Source organism: Alosa alosa, chromosome 1 (genome assembly GCF_017589495.1).
Source record: "Alosa alosa isolate M-15738 ecotype Scorff River chromosome 1, AALO_Geno_1.1, whole genome shotgun sequence".
NCBI lineage: Eukaryota > Metazoa > Chordata > Actinopteri > Clupeiformes > Clupeidae > Alosa > Alosa alosa.
The window spans coordinates 50,130,930-50,145,970 of NC_063189.1; the positions used below are offsets into that span (position 1 = coordinate 50,130,930).

Here is a 15,041-nt window from a genome sequence, read left to right on the forward strand (position 1 = left end):
TCATAGGAACATAGATTGAATGTTTGTGATGAATGTTTTGAATGTTGTCTCTACATTAAAGTATAACACCAGTGAAAATTGACCCCAGGGTCTTGTTCTGCATTAAAACACATCAAATAAGCCGTGGAGACAGTATTTTTGTTGATCAACCACTACAGAGCTTGCCCCGGTATACGCTATAGACCCAAATCGCAAACAGTGGATTAGCTAAGGGCGGTGAGCCAAACGCCTCCCAAATAGCATTTTTTAACCGACTTTCAAAGTATTGTTCAAAGCAGCACCAAACCTCGTCAGTAGCTTGCTCAGGATCCCTACACATAAAACAAAGCACCCAAGTAGTTAGCGAACCTGGAATTTATTACAGAAGACTGTTAAGAAGACTTACCAACTGTCCCCCTACCAGCTCCTCGAAGGAAAGTCTGTATCAGTCGATTATGGAATGCAAAACGAGGGCACCCATTAAAGATGTGTTCCAGAAAAATATGAGTATTCTTTATTGTTTTTACCGTCTGTTATTAACTTATATTTGGCCAAACAGCCACAAACAACAATGTACTGTATACTCGTTTTTTCTGGAACAAATCTTCAATGGGCTTCCTCGTTCTTCATTGCATAAAATGAAATTCAAAAGGAACATATTTTTTCCAAAAAACAATACAATTTCTCTCCTTAAACAGTTGATATGTGGTCTTTGAACAATTCTTGACCCCCAATAATACAAAAAAAGCCCTCATTTACAAAACAAACATACAACATAAAACAGGCATAGGACAGGCGTACGCTCATTTCCACGCAAAGCATGGTATTTCTCATTTTGAAAGTCTGTTACACTTATATCTCTATAGTTTCCCGGCTTCGTTGATGACACTCTGGCTGTCAAAATTAACAAGGTTTAGCTGGACTTGCAACGTCATTGTGGCTATCTCGAGGTCAGAAATGTTTCTCTTTTGGATGTGTCATGCACCTCCATGTGGTAAATTCTAAGGACGAGGCCTCTAAAATGAGCATATACTGTATGGGGGTGTGATATTTGAATTACGCTTGTTTCCAGCTGTCACATGTACCAACGCATGTTTATTCTTATGCTGGAGTTGGAGTGATATGAACATTTGATGAATCACACGTGAGCCCTGTCGTAAGAGGATTGACTGGTAGTAAACATTTGTAAATTGTGTGAATCTACAGTACATGCGAATCACAAATTACTTTTAGGAATTTATTTGAGATTTATACATTGATCCATTCCTTGACATTTCTTAATGAATCATTACATATATTTGTGAATCACCAGCCATTTGCTTATGAACTAGGAAACTAATCTGACCTCCAAAATTCTGGATTATACACCTTCAATGCACTCTGTCAAAGTTAAAGGTTGTTCACTTCATTTAGTTTAACCTAAATTAATTCTATTTACCTTTCATGCTTTTCACTCTTCAGTTGTTACTCACATCATCTATCAGCAATGCTTCACTTGATTTTCCATTGAATCATCCATTCTGTTGAAGATAACCCTCTGAAATATTTCTCTCTTATCATATGTGTTGCACTCAGAAGCTCCAGCCTTTTTCCAGAAAGAGCTGAAGAATCAGCAAGCAAGAGAGGGTGACAGTGTTACACTATGCTGTGAGCTCTCCAAACCAGGCGTTACAGTAGAGTGGAGAAAAGGAGGAGTAGTCCTTCAGAGTGGCAAGAAGTACACCATGAGACAAGATCACCACATTCAGGAGCTCCTCATACATGACCTGGATCCTGAGGACACTGGTTATTACACATGTGATGCAGGAGCACAGCTAACTACTGCCTCCGTGACAGTGCAAGGTAACAATGCTTAAATGGAAACAGCAGCAATAATTCAATGGCATGTCAGATAAAATACATTGAATTATTTTGAATTGGAGAATCTGTTTTTAAACTCCTTTACATACTGACTTGGAGTGAAAACTGATTTGTAGTGAAAAAAACTGAATGTACAGTAATCAATCAACCTCTGAAACGCCAAGAAAAGTGTTGATTATTTTTTTCCTATTGGCAAAAAAGAATTTTGATTTAGCCTTTAAAATTATAATATATTTAACATGGAATTTAAGTAAGGGATAACGGTCGCCAAGGTGTCCTGTTATACGGAATTAATGGACACGCAGTCCATTCGACACACCTCGAAGGCCGTTATCCCGCTTATCACCCGGTTGCCACTGTAAAGCAAAGAAAACACGTGGTTCCGTTTAAAAAGAAGCTCACTAGTTCAGCATGTTGTACAACTTTCGTTGGCCCTACTGTATAACAGCGATAGCATGGACAGTTAGCTTGTTTAAAGTTGATTCCATTGTTGCAAAGCCTGCCTCCAGGCTCAACCGTTGTCCTACTATCGTTGTTATAGTTAACATATTCATAAGCATTGATATGGAACAGCGATTAAACGTTTTTTTTACTTCATAGGTGATTCAGAATTAAAAGCCACCCCGCCAGCCAATCAGAAAAGAGTATTTCTTCTCTCCGGGTGATAATGAAGACTAGAACTTTGGCCCTGAAAAAAACAAACAAATTTTTTGTTGATTATTTCTTTTAACTGAAACCAGTCCTTCCAATAAAACTAAACGGGCTTCCATGAGATTATCTCTTCCTCTTTTCACAATTACCATTATTCTGTCTACACCCATGTTCAGCAATGTATTGCACTGGATCCAATTGTATTGGATCTATGTTAATGATGATTTTGTACCTCTCATCAAACTCCTCCCCTTCCACATCAAAACAGAGAGTAGGTTCTATTTTAGTGATTTAAGCACATAGTCTGAAGCATAATGCACGCACACGTTCAGGGTGTGTCTGAATTCATTTTCACTATTTTTTAGGGATGCACCGATCCGACTTTTTCGGTCTCGATACCAATACCGATGCCTGGGCTTTGTGTATCGGTCGATATCCGATACCGATCCGATATCATCGTTGAATTAATAAACTGTATACCTCACCATGAGAAAGAGAGGCTTGACTTAAACATTACTTTCCCTAACTAAACATTTATTTCCTAAGACAAAATGTAACAAAATAACAAATGTAATGAACTGCTGTTATTATTATTATTATTATTATTATTATTATTAAAATATAAACAATTGTGCACCAGCAGCAACTTGGAGCAGCATTCAAATTCAAGTTCACAGTTATTACCAAGTAATAAATCTAACAAGCAAACATAAAGCACATAAATACATACAACATTTTTCTTCCACCAAAAAACAGCTTTGTGCAGATAAAAATCCCATGCTAGTGATATATGTTAAAACACCCCTGAAAAAATGGTTCACAGCATTAATCACCCGCGAAACCCCTCTATTTACCCATAGTGGTGCAGTTTGATTTCCCCACGAGAAGCGAGAACCTAGGAAGTTCATACGGAGTTTAAACAAGTTTGAATGGTGGTAAATAAAACGGTAAACGGAGTTGTAAGTTTAAACTAATAAATGAGAAGTTTTGCATTTCTTGATACCAGGCGAAGTTTATACAGATAACAGATGAAAATGACAATGTATTTGGTTTAAGTAGGCCTATTTTGTGTTGAACATCATGTATTCCATGTGTTACCTAAAAATGTGTGATGATCGTAAATAATCTATGGGAAATAGTGGTTAACAACATCATGAATAGTAAAACAGAAATATAAAGCCTGGCAAACTGTAATGACAATGATCCAAGAAATGAAAATAAATGGATCGGTCCATGGATCTGCTCAATTTTCCGATCCCCGATCCAGCTATTTTGTCGGGGCCAATCGGGGCCAATTTTCAATATCAATATCGGATCGGTGCACCCCTACTATTTTTACAGTCTTAAAAATTGTCTCTTCGCCAAGCACATAGTTCAAAAGGGTTGTTCTTATGTTTCTTAATTAATCATGGGTGTGTTTTGGGTGTAACATCCATTAGCTTGAAAAAAAGCAATACTTCACACAGTAACATTTAAATGACTGAATAAAAATCCTAAGCACATTCATTCAAGCAGACCAGTCGTGTTGCCTGGGACTCGTTGCTGTCTCGCCAATTGTTGCATTTTGTGACAGCGTGCCTAGCTGTGGATTACATGTGCCTTTCACTTTAGACCAGGTTTTTCTTGGTCAGTGGCATTATCATTTCTAGTGGCGTTAAAATAGCGAGTCCAGTAAGTTGACATCGAAAAGTACTGGCATCGAAAAAGACTTGTAGTATATAAAAAGTTCAAAAATAAAAGATTTATGTCATTTAAAAGGCCCATTAGAATAAAGAACAGCAAAAAAGAACATATTTTCAGTGCCCGAAGTTAGATTACAAGTTCTTCAATGTCAAAGTTCTGTTTTTCATTTTAGTTTAAGTCTGTGTTTTAGCTCCATAACCACTTTTTGATTTTTCGTATTTATTATATGATATTTTTATATAATTAATTGATAGTTTTTCTGTTAATTGATGGTTTTCTGTTAAAAAGGAAGATGCTTCTGGAATTACAGTGATGATGAAATAGTGCACTTAGTGGACATTTGATTTCTTTAACCATTCTTTTTTCATAATTTTTTTAACGTGATTGTGAACATTATCCGAGCATAACATGTTATTATTATAGGTCTAGAACCATTTCAGTTATCTCAAAGCAAAGACCACAGACTGCATCATTAAATCACTCAGATTCTCTAATATCAAGGAATCCTTTCAATAGCCATATGAATAGACATGAGCTCCACTATGTAGCTGAGTAATGCTGTTATTAGTTTTAAAGACAGACAGTGTGGTATTTTTGCTGAGTGTCCTGTGTCTTACTCTGCAGCGGGTGAAGTGCAGATAGTTTCAGGTTTGCACAACACTGACATCTTCGCGGGTGAGCAGGCTGTGTTTTCCTGCCATCTATCTGGCCAGGCACCTGGCAAAGTTCAGTGGTGGCTGGATGGCACTCAGCTGGATCACAGGCCCTTCTGTGAGATTGGGGTGCTGCATGGCCATATCTACACTCTCAGCTTTAAGAACCTTGCCCCTGATGACTCAGGAAATGTCACTTTTAAAGCAGGCAGTCTGGTGTCTTCTGCAAAACTCTTGGTTAAAGGTATTGTTGGTGGAAAATGTTATGGTGGTATTGAGTGGAGTTGAGCAGTACTTTTCTTGTGACATTGTAAAATAAAGAAACTGAATATTATGACTTGGAACTATCTATGAAACTTAATACTAGTACATTGATTTCAGAAAACACTAAAGGTAAGATCTACCATGATCTCTGCAGCTGTGTTATGGAGAAAGGTTTTTAGCTCACTCCCACTCAATACAATGTCACTTTTAATATCTACTGACCATGTTGTTTGCCCTTTGGATGCATGTGTCATTTTAGGCCACTCATTGTAACAAATGGTTGAGGTGTCTGTCTTTTTCCACAGCACACAGAAAAGCATATGCGAGATTGTGAGTTCAGTGCCAGCATATGCTTGCAATTCCCAGCTTTTCACATCCCACTCTGAGTATGATGGTAGAGACACATTTACTAATAGTTGCAAGATTTTACACCAGAGAATATATACCACTAAAAATACACTACAGAAAAAGTAGAAATAGATTAATGTGTTTAGACAGTTAAACTATGCACAGGGGGCAGTATTCTTTCGTATGCACTTTTTGTAGCCTATGCATATTTTGACCTTGACATAAGTCTATGGTTCCAAGTTCCAAAGCTGGAAATGACACATGGACCAACGTCGATTTTTATTGGATATTCTGTAAAATACTTGAAAATGGCATATGCTAACATGCCGAAGCTAATCTGCACGCTCTTGACCCCCTGGTTAAAGAGGTTTAAGCAAGGTGCCCTGGATCAATTTAGCCTATAGTGTGGTAGTCATTCAGAAGCTTGTAGTTTTTAGCGTTATCATTTTAACGCTTCTTGGGTCATAAGAAAAAATCTCTATGGGGAAAATGAATGGAGTTTTTGGTAATACAGTTCAAATAAGATCTAAGCGAAGCAATGACCGTTGAAAACCTCGGCGTTCAGTTTGACGAGTTAAAATGTATTTATTATTCGGTATTTAGTCACAAACAGTCTTGTTTAGTAAAAATAAAGATGTTGCTACCAAAATGCTACAGCAAAAATGAAGTGGGCTACAACGCGCTGCTTGCCTGGTGTAACCAGCAGGACAGTTGAGAGGTATCCATGGTTACACATGACTCTATGCTCACTTTTTTTTCTCTAGTAGCAGCAGACCCGGCGGCAGACACAAATTCACGGACGGGCATTACACCTTTCCAGTGGGGGCACGGGAACTTAAATTGATCACGATAGTTTAAGCTTAAACTGAAAATGTAGATGCAATTGTTGTAAAATGGTGCAGCTCCTTTAAGAGAGCCCCGTGCGCAGGGATGGAGAGAGAGAAAGCGAGAGGGGATGTGTGTGAACTGAGATGCGTGTGGAAAAAGTAGACGTGCTGTTGAGACTGGAGCGAGTCATATTCAAAGTAATGCAAAAATAAATCCGCAGATAAAACCAAAATCCTCGTTCATTTGCTAATCACTTTCAGATAGAGTGTTAGGGAGTTAGCCCTGACCATACGGATAACTTCGGCCCGGGAGCGGTAACAAGCTCCCCTATGTTCTCCGACTAGGTCAGAAGAAAAAACAGTAAAGGTTAACGCTATCAAACAAACCCAGAACCTAGGCCTACTTCTACTAATTACGATATGAGACTACCTGCGAGCTGATAAGCCATATTTGTCATCGGATGACAGGGGTTAGTGCAGAAGTGAAGTAGGCTAAACTGCGCCACTAAAACGTCCTTTCCATTAAGGTGATAGCTGGACTTACCTTATGTTAATAAGCTACGGAATAATACAGATTTTAAAGGTTTTATTTGCTACTTGCTATATTGACAAACCTATAATATAGGCCTACATTTAATTAATGTTCAAAATCAATCTATGGGATTGGGGAAGTGGGGTTGGTTGGTGCAGCCAAGCTCATCCAGGGCGGGCACAGATGACTTCCAGGACGGCCCCGGCCCCCCAAAGCCCCCCCATGACGCCGGGACTGAGTAGCAGAGGCATAGAAACAGTCATATTTTAGTGATCTAAAGTCCTCACAGAGACAACATACACAATGATTTTATTAAAATGATATGAACGCGGGGACTCGTGAGCAGTTAATTACAGTGCACTGTTCTGTTACTAGTTACTAGTTTTTCCTATTATTGGGGGCCTAGCAGCGAAGCTGCGAAGGCACCCATTGAGTTACTAGTTTTTCCTATTATTGGGGGCCAAGCAGCGAAGCTGCGAAGGCACCCATTGAGTTACTAGCTTTTCCTATTATTATTACACTTCCGCCATTGGAGTCTATGGCAGCCCATAGAATGCCTGGCTAAAAAGTGCAGATTTTTGGCAGAAAGTTTCGGGACACTCCACTGACCACTCACACTCATTTACGGACCTCTAAACCCAGCCATCTAGCACCACCAACAGGTCAAAATCTGTCCGAAAATTGAACCGCTGGGTCTAAAGTTATGAAATTCGGCACACTGATTCAGCACTGTCCCATGATCACTTTCACCAATTTACAGAACTCTATGCCCAACACTCTAGCGCCACCAATGGGTCAAACCTGTGACCATTAAACGGTGCGTCCGATTTTTAAATATCAGGCACCGTGGGAATCCCTGGAACGACCTAAGTTCAATGACCCCTATTACGTCACTTTCCGCCATATTGGACCTCCGCCATATTGGATTTAGTCAAAACTCTATGAAAAGTTTCAGCGGTCACAAATTTCATCTGATTTTCATGGAACTTGGCGGAGATGATCTTCTGCCCGATCCGCACAAACGATACTTGCCAGATTTTTAAAATTTCATTTTTGTTTGCCCGTGACAGCCAATCAAATATGGTGATGAAGCCGCCAAACAGGAAGTGGACTAACATCTCCGTGACGCTTTGAGTTAACATAACAAAACTCGATACCATTAGTCAGGACACAGTCCCAATCACTCACAGCAATTTGTATGCATATACATTGAACACTCTAGCGCCACCACCAGTTCAATGCTGGACATGAGTTCATCGACCCCTATCCCGTCACTTTCCACCATATTGGATCTCCGCCATATTGGATTTAACACAAAGTCTGAAAAGTTTCAGCGGTTACAAATTTCATCCGATTTTCAAGGAACTTGGCGGAGATGATCTTCTGACCGAGCCGTACAAACGATACTTGTCAGATTTTTTAATTTCAGGTTTATTTGCCCGTTACAGCCAATCACACATGGCCTTGATGCCGCCTAGCAAGAAGTGGGCTAACATCTCGGCTACGCTTTAATGTATGAACTCCAAACTTGGTACATGTACTTGGTATCTGATTGTGAGGACGCACTAGGAAATTGGCATCATTTGGCCTCTATAGGGGGCGCTGCAATACAGGAAGTGAGCTTGTATCTCAGCAACGCTTTGATGTATGAAGTCCAAACTTGGTACAGGGACTTGGTATCTGATTGTGATGATGCAATAGGAAATTGGCATCATTTGGCCTCTATAGGGGGCGCTGCAATACAGGAAGTGAACTCGTATCTCAGCAACGCTTTGATGTATGAAGTCCAAACTTGGTATAGAGACTTGGTACCTGATTGTGGGGACGCACTAGGAAATTAGCATTATTTGGCCTCTATAGGGGGCGCTGCAATACAGGAAGTGAGCTTGTATCTCAGCAACGCTTTGATTTATGAAGTCCAAACTTAATACAGAGACAAAGTAGCTGATTGTGAGGACATGCAAGGAAAGTGGTCTCATTTGGCCTCTAGGGGTGCTGTAATAGACAAATTGAGCTCACATCTCAGCAACTCTTTGGTGAATGAAGTCCAGGGACATGGTAGCTGATTGTGAGAACGCACAAGGACATTGGTTTAATTTGCGCCTCTAGGGGCACTATAACAAAGTAAATGAGCTTATTTCTCAGCCATTCTTTATCCAATTGCAATCAAACTTGCTGTGAGTGGTTGCTCATGCCATGGCAACACCATTCCTGCTATAGGGCACTGCTTGGCCCCCACATTGCTGCTTGCAGCTATATTTATTATTATTATTATTATTATTATTATTATTATTATTTAACAATTTAAACTATCCAACTATTTAACTGTTCAGCCATTCCAACCGTCAGTTGTCATCAACTATGACTCCTGCCAACTGTTTTCTCTGCCCACAGCTGTTTCAAAAAAAAAGTCCTCACTATAATAAGTCACTAATAAATTATTTAACTATTTAAACTATACAATTATTTAACTGTTCAGCCATTCCAACTGTCAGTTGGCATCAACTTTGACTCCCGCCAACTATTTCAAAATAAAATAAAACTCATTACAGTAATTCACAATTAAAAAATAATTGCAGTAGCCCGAAACGTTACTTGGTGATTAAACAGTCAACGTGGAGCTCAGTGTGCAGATTCAGTTTTGTTCTTTTATGTTCTAAACTTTTGGAATTTGGCACCTGCCAATTTTGGTGTGTGCGCCTCCTCACTTAGATACTGTACATAGTTAGACATGACGTGATGCAATAAGGAATTATTAGGACATCATGTTTTAGAACAAACACCATACTACCTTGACACTTTGAGTAACAAATCTTGTAGATCTTAATTTTTTCAGGGGTGTGGATAAATACTCCCCCAAAAAAATAAATTTGAGTATTTCTGAGATTCATTTTCTATAATGATTTTCACTACACATCCTGGCATATATTCTCTTCCTCATACTCATATGCTCCTCTGCCTTCTCATTCCCTTTGTATCAGCGCTAACCTTCTCACCTTCTCATTTCTATTAACTTCATAATTAAGGTATTCTCAAAGTGTGCTGTTCAGTTTTAATGGTAATGGCATTTTAAAAGTACTTAATGTCTTTTTGCAAAGGTGCTTTGCTTTGGACCAGATTTCTTAACTCTTGTTTAGTTTGGAGTTATGTTACATTTTTTTGTTACCTAGATGTTACAAGCGATGTGTTGGAAATTAATGTATGTGGAAACTAGGGCTGTCAAATGTTTTTTTTGTTTTAATCGCGATTCATCGCTGAATTCCTATAGTTAATTGTGATTAATCACATATTTTATAACTTGATTAAAATTCTATTATTTTGCATTTCTGAACTTTCCAGAAGTCCATATTAACAGTCTAAAGGAATTCTTACCAGTGTATCTTAATTGGGAATCAAATAAAAGCAAAGAAAGTCACCATCTCCATTAACAGGGGCGGACCTGGACACTGACCCACACACACACACACACACACACACACACACACACACCACAACCCTAAAACTAAAACACACTTTATTCTGTAATAATGGGGCGCTGAGGCATACTCAAATACAACAAATGGAAGAAGTTGGTTAATTTAGGCAATTTCTTTCTAAATTCTTCCTCCTACCTCTCTCTTTTTCGTTTATCACTTCCACTCGGGAAACGTTTCATGGCTGCTGTCATTCGCTCAACTCCACCTCACCAAGACCTCGTTCAGACTAGCTAGTTGCTGCTATGGTGACAGGAAGCGGACCTGCACTGCAGTCATTTGATTTTATGATACACACATCAGTGCCAAAGTTTTAACTGGCAAACACTGGATAAACAATGGATTTTATGGAGTGAAGCCGACAAAATAGAAATGATCTTTTCTAAACAAAGTGCGGGAGGAGCCAATAGGATTGATTCACAGCCATCACTCACCCCACTTCCGTTCTTAGGGAATAAAACCCTCCTTACTGCCCTTTATGTCACGCTGGAGTTGCAAAGCCTCCCACCTCCTCCCTTGCTCCTCCATTTCACTATTAGCTCTAAGCTCTAAATTACCCCTCATCCATCAGGGGTGTTAGCGGATGGCATCTCAGGACCATGGCCAGCTACCAAGCCAAACTCATTATTCTCTGCACTCAGTCTAAGCAATCAAATGGGTGAACTAGTGAGCTGAATCTTAATTTACATGGTGGTGGCAGCAAAGTGTGATGCTGGTGTGCGGAGTTGTATTGAAAACAATGAAATCTAATGTAGCTAATTGAATGTCGAAAGCGTAAAGCGCCACACTCATGTCAGCGCCGGTGTCCACAGTGCTTAAAGTGCCATTCAGCCGAATGGGAGTTCAGAACTGGTTTGTAGAGATCACCGTTGCCATGAAAATGTTTGTCACTGTCAGCTCCTTACTCCCTACAAATTTACTCAATAGAAACGGTAGGAAGTTAGTCATCTTCTTGTGTGAGATTAAAATAGAAGAATGTTAAACGAAATGTGTAAATGTGTGAAATGTTCGAAATGTGTAAGTTCGAAAAGGCCCATGGGATGAGTAGTTCCTTAACTTCTATGAGATGAGTGCGATGGTTGCATTCCGACCGACACAAACGAGCCGAAACAAGGGCTTAAAAGCATTCGAGTTCGATTCAAACGAACTAAAGGCTGTAGGTGTGAAAACGCCCTAGGACATCCACTTAAATGAAAGTCAGTAATGTTTCAAAGAAATTAAACTTCTCTGTTAAAACGTTACCTTAGCTGGAAGGCTAGCTAGCTCACTAAATTATTATTAATAAACCATGCTTCCCCTACACATTTTTCCAGCAGCGGTGCTGTTAATCGTTGGAAGCTAATCAACCCCTAAAGAAAACAAATTACTCCTTAAATGATGACTTCTGGTGGATTTTGTCAAAACAAACTGACAGATTGAGTTACAAATATGACATAACCATCAACACTTGTTATTCATGTTTTTCTTTCACCTTTCTTTCTATCTTTCTTTCATTTACATTATTAATAATTATTACTTACATTATTATTAGGAATTGAAATGAAACAAAAATGAAATGGCACAACGCACAACACAGAAAACTATTATTTACAATTCATACAAACAAATTAAAGCTTAATCATAGGCCACATCTCACCTGTGAGCTAAACTATTTCTATTTAGAATGTATAAAATATATAGACTTCTCTTTCATGTCATTACACTTTTTTACACATTACACTATTGGTGCTGTGCAAGTGAAATTGAGTCCCTGTTACTTTAAGGCTGTGACGGCCCGTGAGACTTGCTTGATTCTCACGGTTTTAAGCTAACTTAGTGGCTTTGTTGTGCATTGTGCATAAGGATGTGGATGAAATTAATTATGTTGTCTATGTCATTTGTTAAAATAAATGCTCAAAAGCCTAACAACTCAAAGAAAATCTATCTTGGATTATAGGGGATAAGTTTCTTGTAATGATCATTTCTATGAATTTGGTGAGCTCTCCAGGAATTACAAATAACCATCTCCAGATGTAAATGGTTGTGTATCCTATTACTCAAATTCAAGAGTAGGCTAGACCTTAATTTCACAGCCTGGTATGTTAGCAACACAGTGCTTGAGAGCATTGACTGTATATATAACAAACAAAAACGAAACCCTGCGTGGAATTTATCTGGGAATAGGCTACTGAAGGTAGGGGCGAGCTACCTCACTGGCGTGTTTAATTTGGTTTCTTGGTTAAAATACAGGGGTGCAGCTACCCATTTTTGAGGGGTATGCAACAACAATATTGGCACCCCATACATATTGAATATGTTTTTAAAGAAATGCTGCCAATTTGATGTTTAACTTAATGTTATACTTGATAAGTATATATATATGGTGCATTGCCACTTTAAGAGAGTCTAAACGGTTCTCATAACGTCCTTTTGCCAGCTATTGCTCACAATGGATAAGGCTGATAAGCACTCTAGTAGCCTAGAAATCTAGACGCGCCCCTAGCGGCAACAAATTACATTTGCTGCCAGGGCTAGTCTAGCAACTCTCCGTTGGCTTGTGAGCTCCAGAAATCGAAACTTAATCAGGCCAATGAAATCGTGTATAGAGTCGTTAGGTGGGCTTAACATAATGATTGATGGCAGAGATGCAACGGTTTGGCTTGAATTCCTTGCAACTTGAAAACAAATAAGATGGATGTTGCTGCTGGCGAACAGTGTGACACGAGTTAAGCTTTTATTAAGTTGGCAAACGTTTGAACTAGCGAACTAGCTCCGCTGGTGGGAAACGCATGGGACTCATAGTGCTGCCGCTGTCCTATTGCGTGCAGAGGGAATTTGAAAGACAACTGATTATCCCGCCCCTAGGACTGAGCACTGCGAACGGTGAGTGCCCAGACCCTACATTTTAATGTGGGTCTGGCTCATCAGGCTAGCACTCTAGCATTGTTTGTTTGCACCACATTGACAACACAATATTAATTTATTACAAGGAGCCTTCATTGTTAGGATATGGAAACATGTAGGCCTAATGAGTTGCTGCTAGCATGACATTTCTGTTTGCAGTTGGCCATTAAAAGTGCAGTATGAGCATGGTAGCCACCTAGCTATCTGAATGGAATATATTATGTGTCAATCGGCATTATGCTTAACAAACGCTAGTTAGTCTGTTAACATTCATATTTGCAAGCCTCCAAGTACAGACTTCATCACTTTAAATCCTACCTGTTGCCTTTCACTGTCCACCTATTTAACTGCTGTTGCATCCCTTGACATGCCATCTCCTTTTCCCTCTTTCTTTTTCTATGTTTAGTCGTCAACAGCTTTTTTTGCTGTATCCATCTTTTTCCATAGACGGCAACTCACTACTCGTAGGCCTACCTGCTCGCTCAGCGCTGACGGCGCTTCCACTCCCTCTTCTATGCCTGTTAGAGGGTGCCTACTCTAGCCTGTTAGTCGTCTAAAATGTTATAGAACATTGAGAAAATGTTGAAATGATTTAGAAACGGACAGCAGTAGCTACATATAGAAAATACCAAATATATTATTTATTTATTTTTTTTCCATCGCTTTGGCGCCCCCATGGAGCTGCGCCCCTATGCGCCGCATATAGCACATACCCACTTTTTGCGCCACTGTTAAAATATAATGTTTTTTTTGCATAAAATTGCGTCTGGTAATAAACATAAACACAAACAAACGTGATTTCCTGTGAAATCCCTGACTGCGCCTTCAACGTTGGCCTACTATTATTTGTTGGCATCAAACCTGGAGAGGAACGAACTGCAGCTGTTCCAGAAGTTCAGTTTTAGGCAACTTTTTTTTGTAAATTCTAGGAGTGGCGGTGCGCCGCTGCCTAATACATAGTAGGGGAAACACTGAAAAATATATACTCATATTTTGCATTTTTCAACACAGTTTATGTCAGTTGAGGAATTAAGGGTATGAGAAAAGGTTAGAGAGAATTTTGTTTTAATGCTGCAAGACACTTTTGAATCTGGACCGGTCTCATTAAGTTCCATGATAGTTGTGTTGCTCAGTCCAAGAAGCTCAGTCATTGGCACATTTGTTGCTATGGAACGTTCTATTGAGTGTCGCTTGTTGCTTCTATACTCTTTGACTAGGCAAAAGCTTACTAGGAAGTGTCTGTGTTACTGTCTATGGGCAGTTTTAGGACAAGAAATGGTGCATCAAAGGGTAAAAATAATAGCAGCCAAAGAGGATAGTTGATAACCGAACAAGTGACGTAAAATAAAAAATCTTTGGCGACACTCGATTAAAAAAACTATTTAAAAAAAATGCATTATGTTTGGTACTTAATCGCATCGCGATTAACAGGTTAACGCTGACAGCCCTAGTGGAAACCCATTGTTGCTTTACTCAAAGATGCATCAAGTAGTGTATTGTAAAGGATAAGTGTGGCCCAGCAGCATTGCGTTACATACTCTGATTCCGATCCATGCCCACGATCCTTCCAGATCCATCCGTAGAGGTGGTCAGTGCCATGGAAGATCTGCAAGTGCCAGAGGGCCGGCCTGCAGAGTTCATCTGCCAATATTCTCGGCCAGTCACAACTGTCTGGAAAAGAGATGGCCGACCACTGCTGTCTGATGGTTGCGGGGTGATAGTGGAACAGGACTGGAACGTGGCTCGCTTGTACATTAAATCTGTTATCCCGGGAGACACAGGATCGTATTCCTGTGAGGCAGAGGGTACCTGCGTGGTGGCTCACCTGGAGGTGCAAGGTGAGCTTAACTCACGGAAAAGATGCACCTAAGGCTAATAATGAAATGCA

The 15,041-nt window shown here is 39.6% G+C and overlaps 1 protein-coding gene and 1 long non-coding RNA gene across 14 annotated transcripts in view; one reads left to right on the forward strand and one right to left on the reverse strand.

The window, feature by feature from the left end:
• The window catches only part of obscnb (obscurin, cytoskeletal calmodulin and titin-interacting RhoGEF b), a 191,499-nt gene that overhangs the window by 119,629 nt on the left and 56,829 nt on the right, over positions 1-15,041 (forward strand). For 10 of the 12 annotated variants that reach the window (XM_048246060.1, XM_048246078.1, XM_048246143.1 and 7 more), the window contains 3 exons: positions 1,555-1,821; positions 4,798-5,070; positions 14,725-14,991. In XM_048246060.1, the coding sequence (XP_048102017.1) occupies positions 1,555-1,821; positions 4,798-5,070; positions 14,725-14,991 (807 nt within the window). The remainder of the gene's footprint in view (positions 1-1,554; positions 1,822-4,797; positions 5,071-14,724; positions 14,992-15,041) is intronic. The other 2 variants (XM_048246088.1, XM_048246117.1) reach the window with 2 other exon arrangements.
• The window catches only part of LOC125296310, a 35,128-nt gene that overhangs the window by 9,876 nt on the left and 10,211 nt on the right, over positions 1-15,041 (reverse strand). Inside the window, exon 2 of one of the 2 annotated variants that reach the window (XR_007193736.1) lies at positions 1,452-1,580. This is a non-coding gene — a long non-coding RNA (uncharacterized LOC125296310). Of the gene's footprint in view, positions 1-1,417; positions 1,581-15,041 lie in introns of both variants that reach the window. The other variant, XR_007193735.1, reaches the window with a different exon arrangement.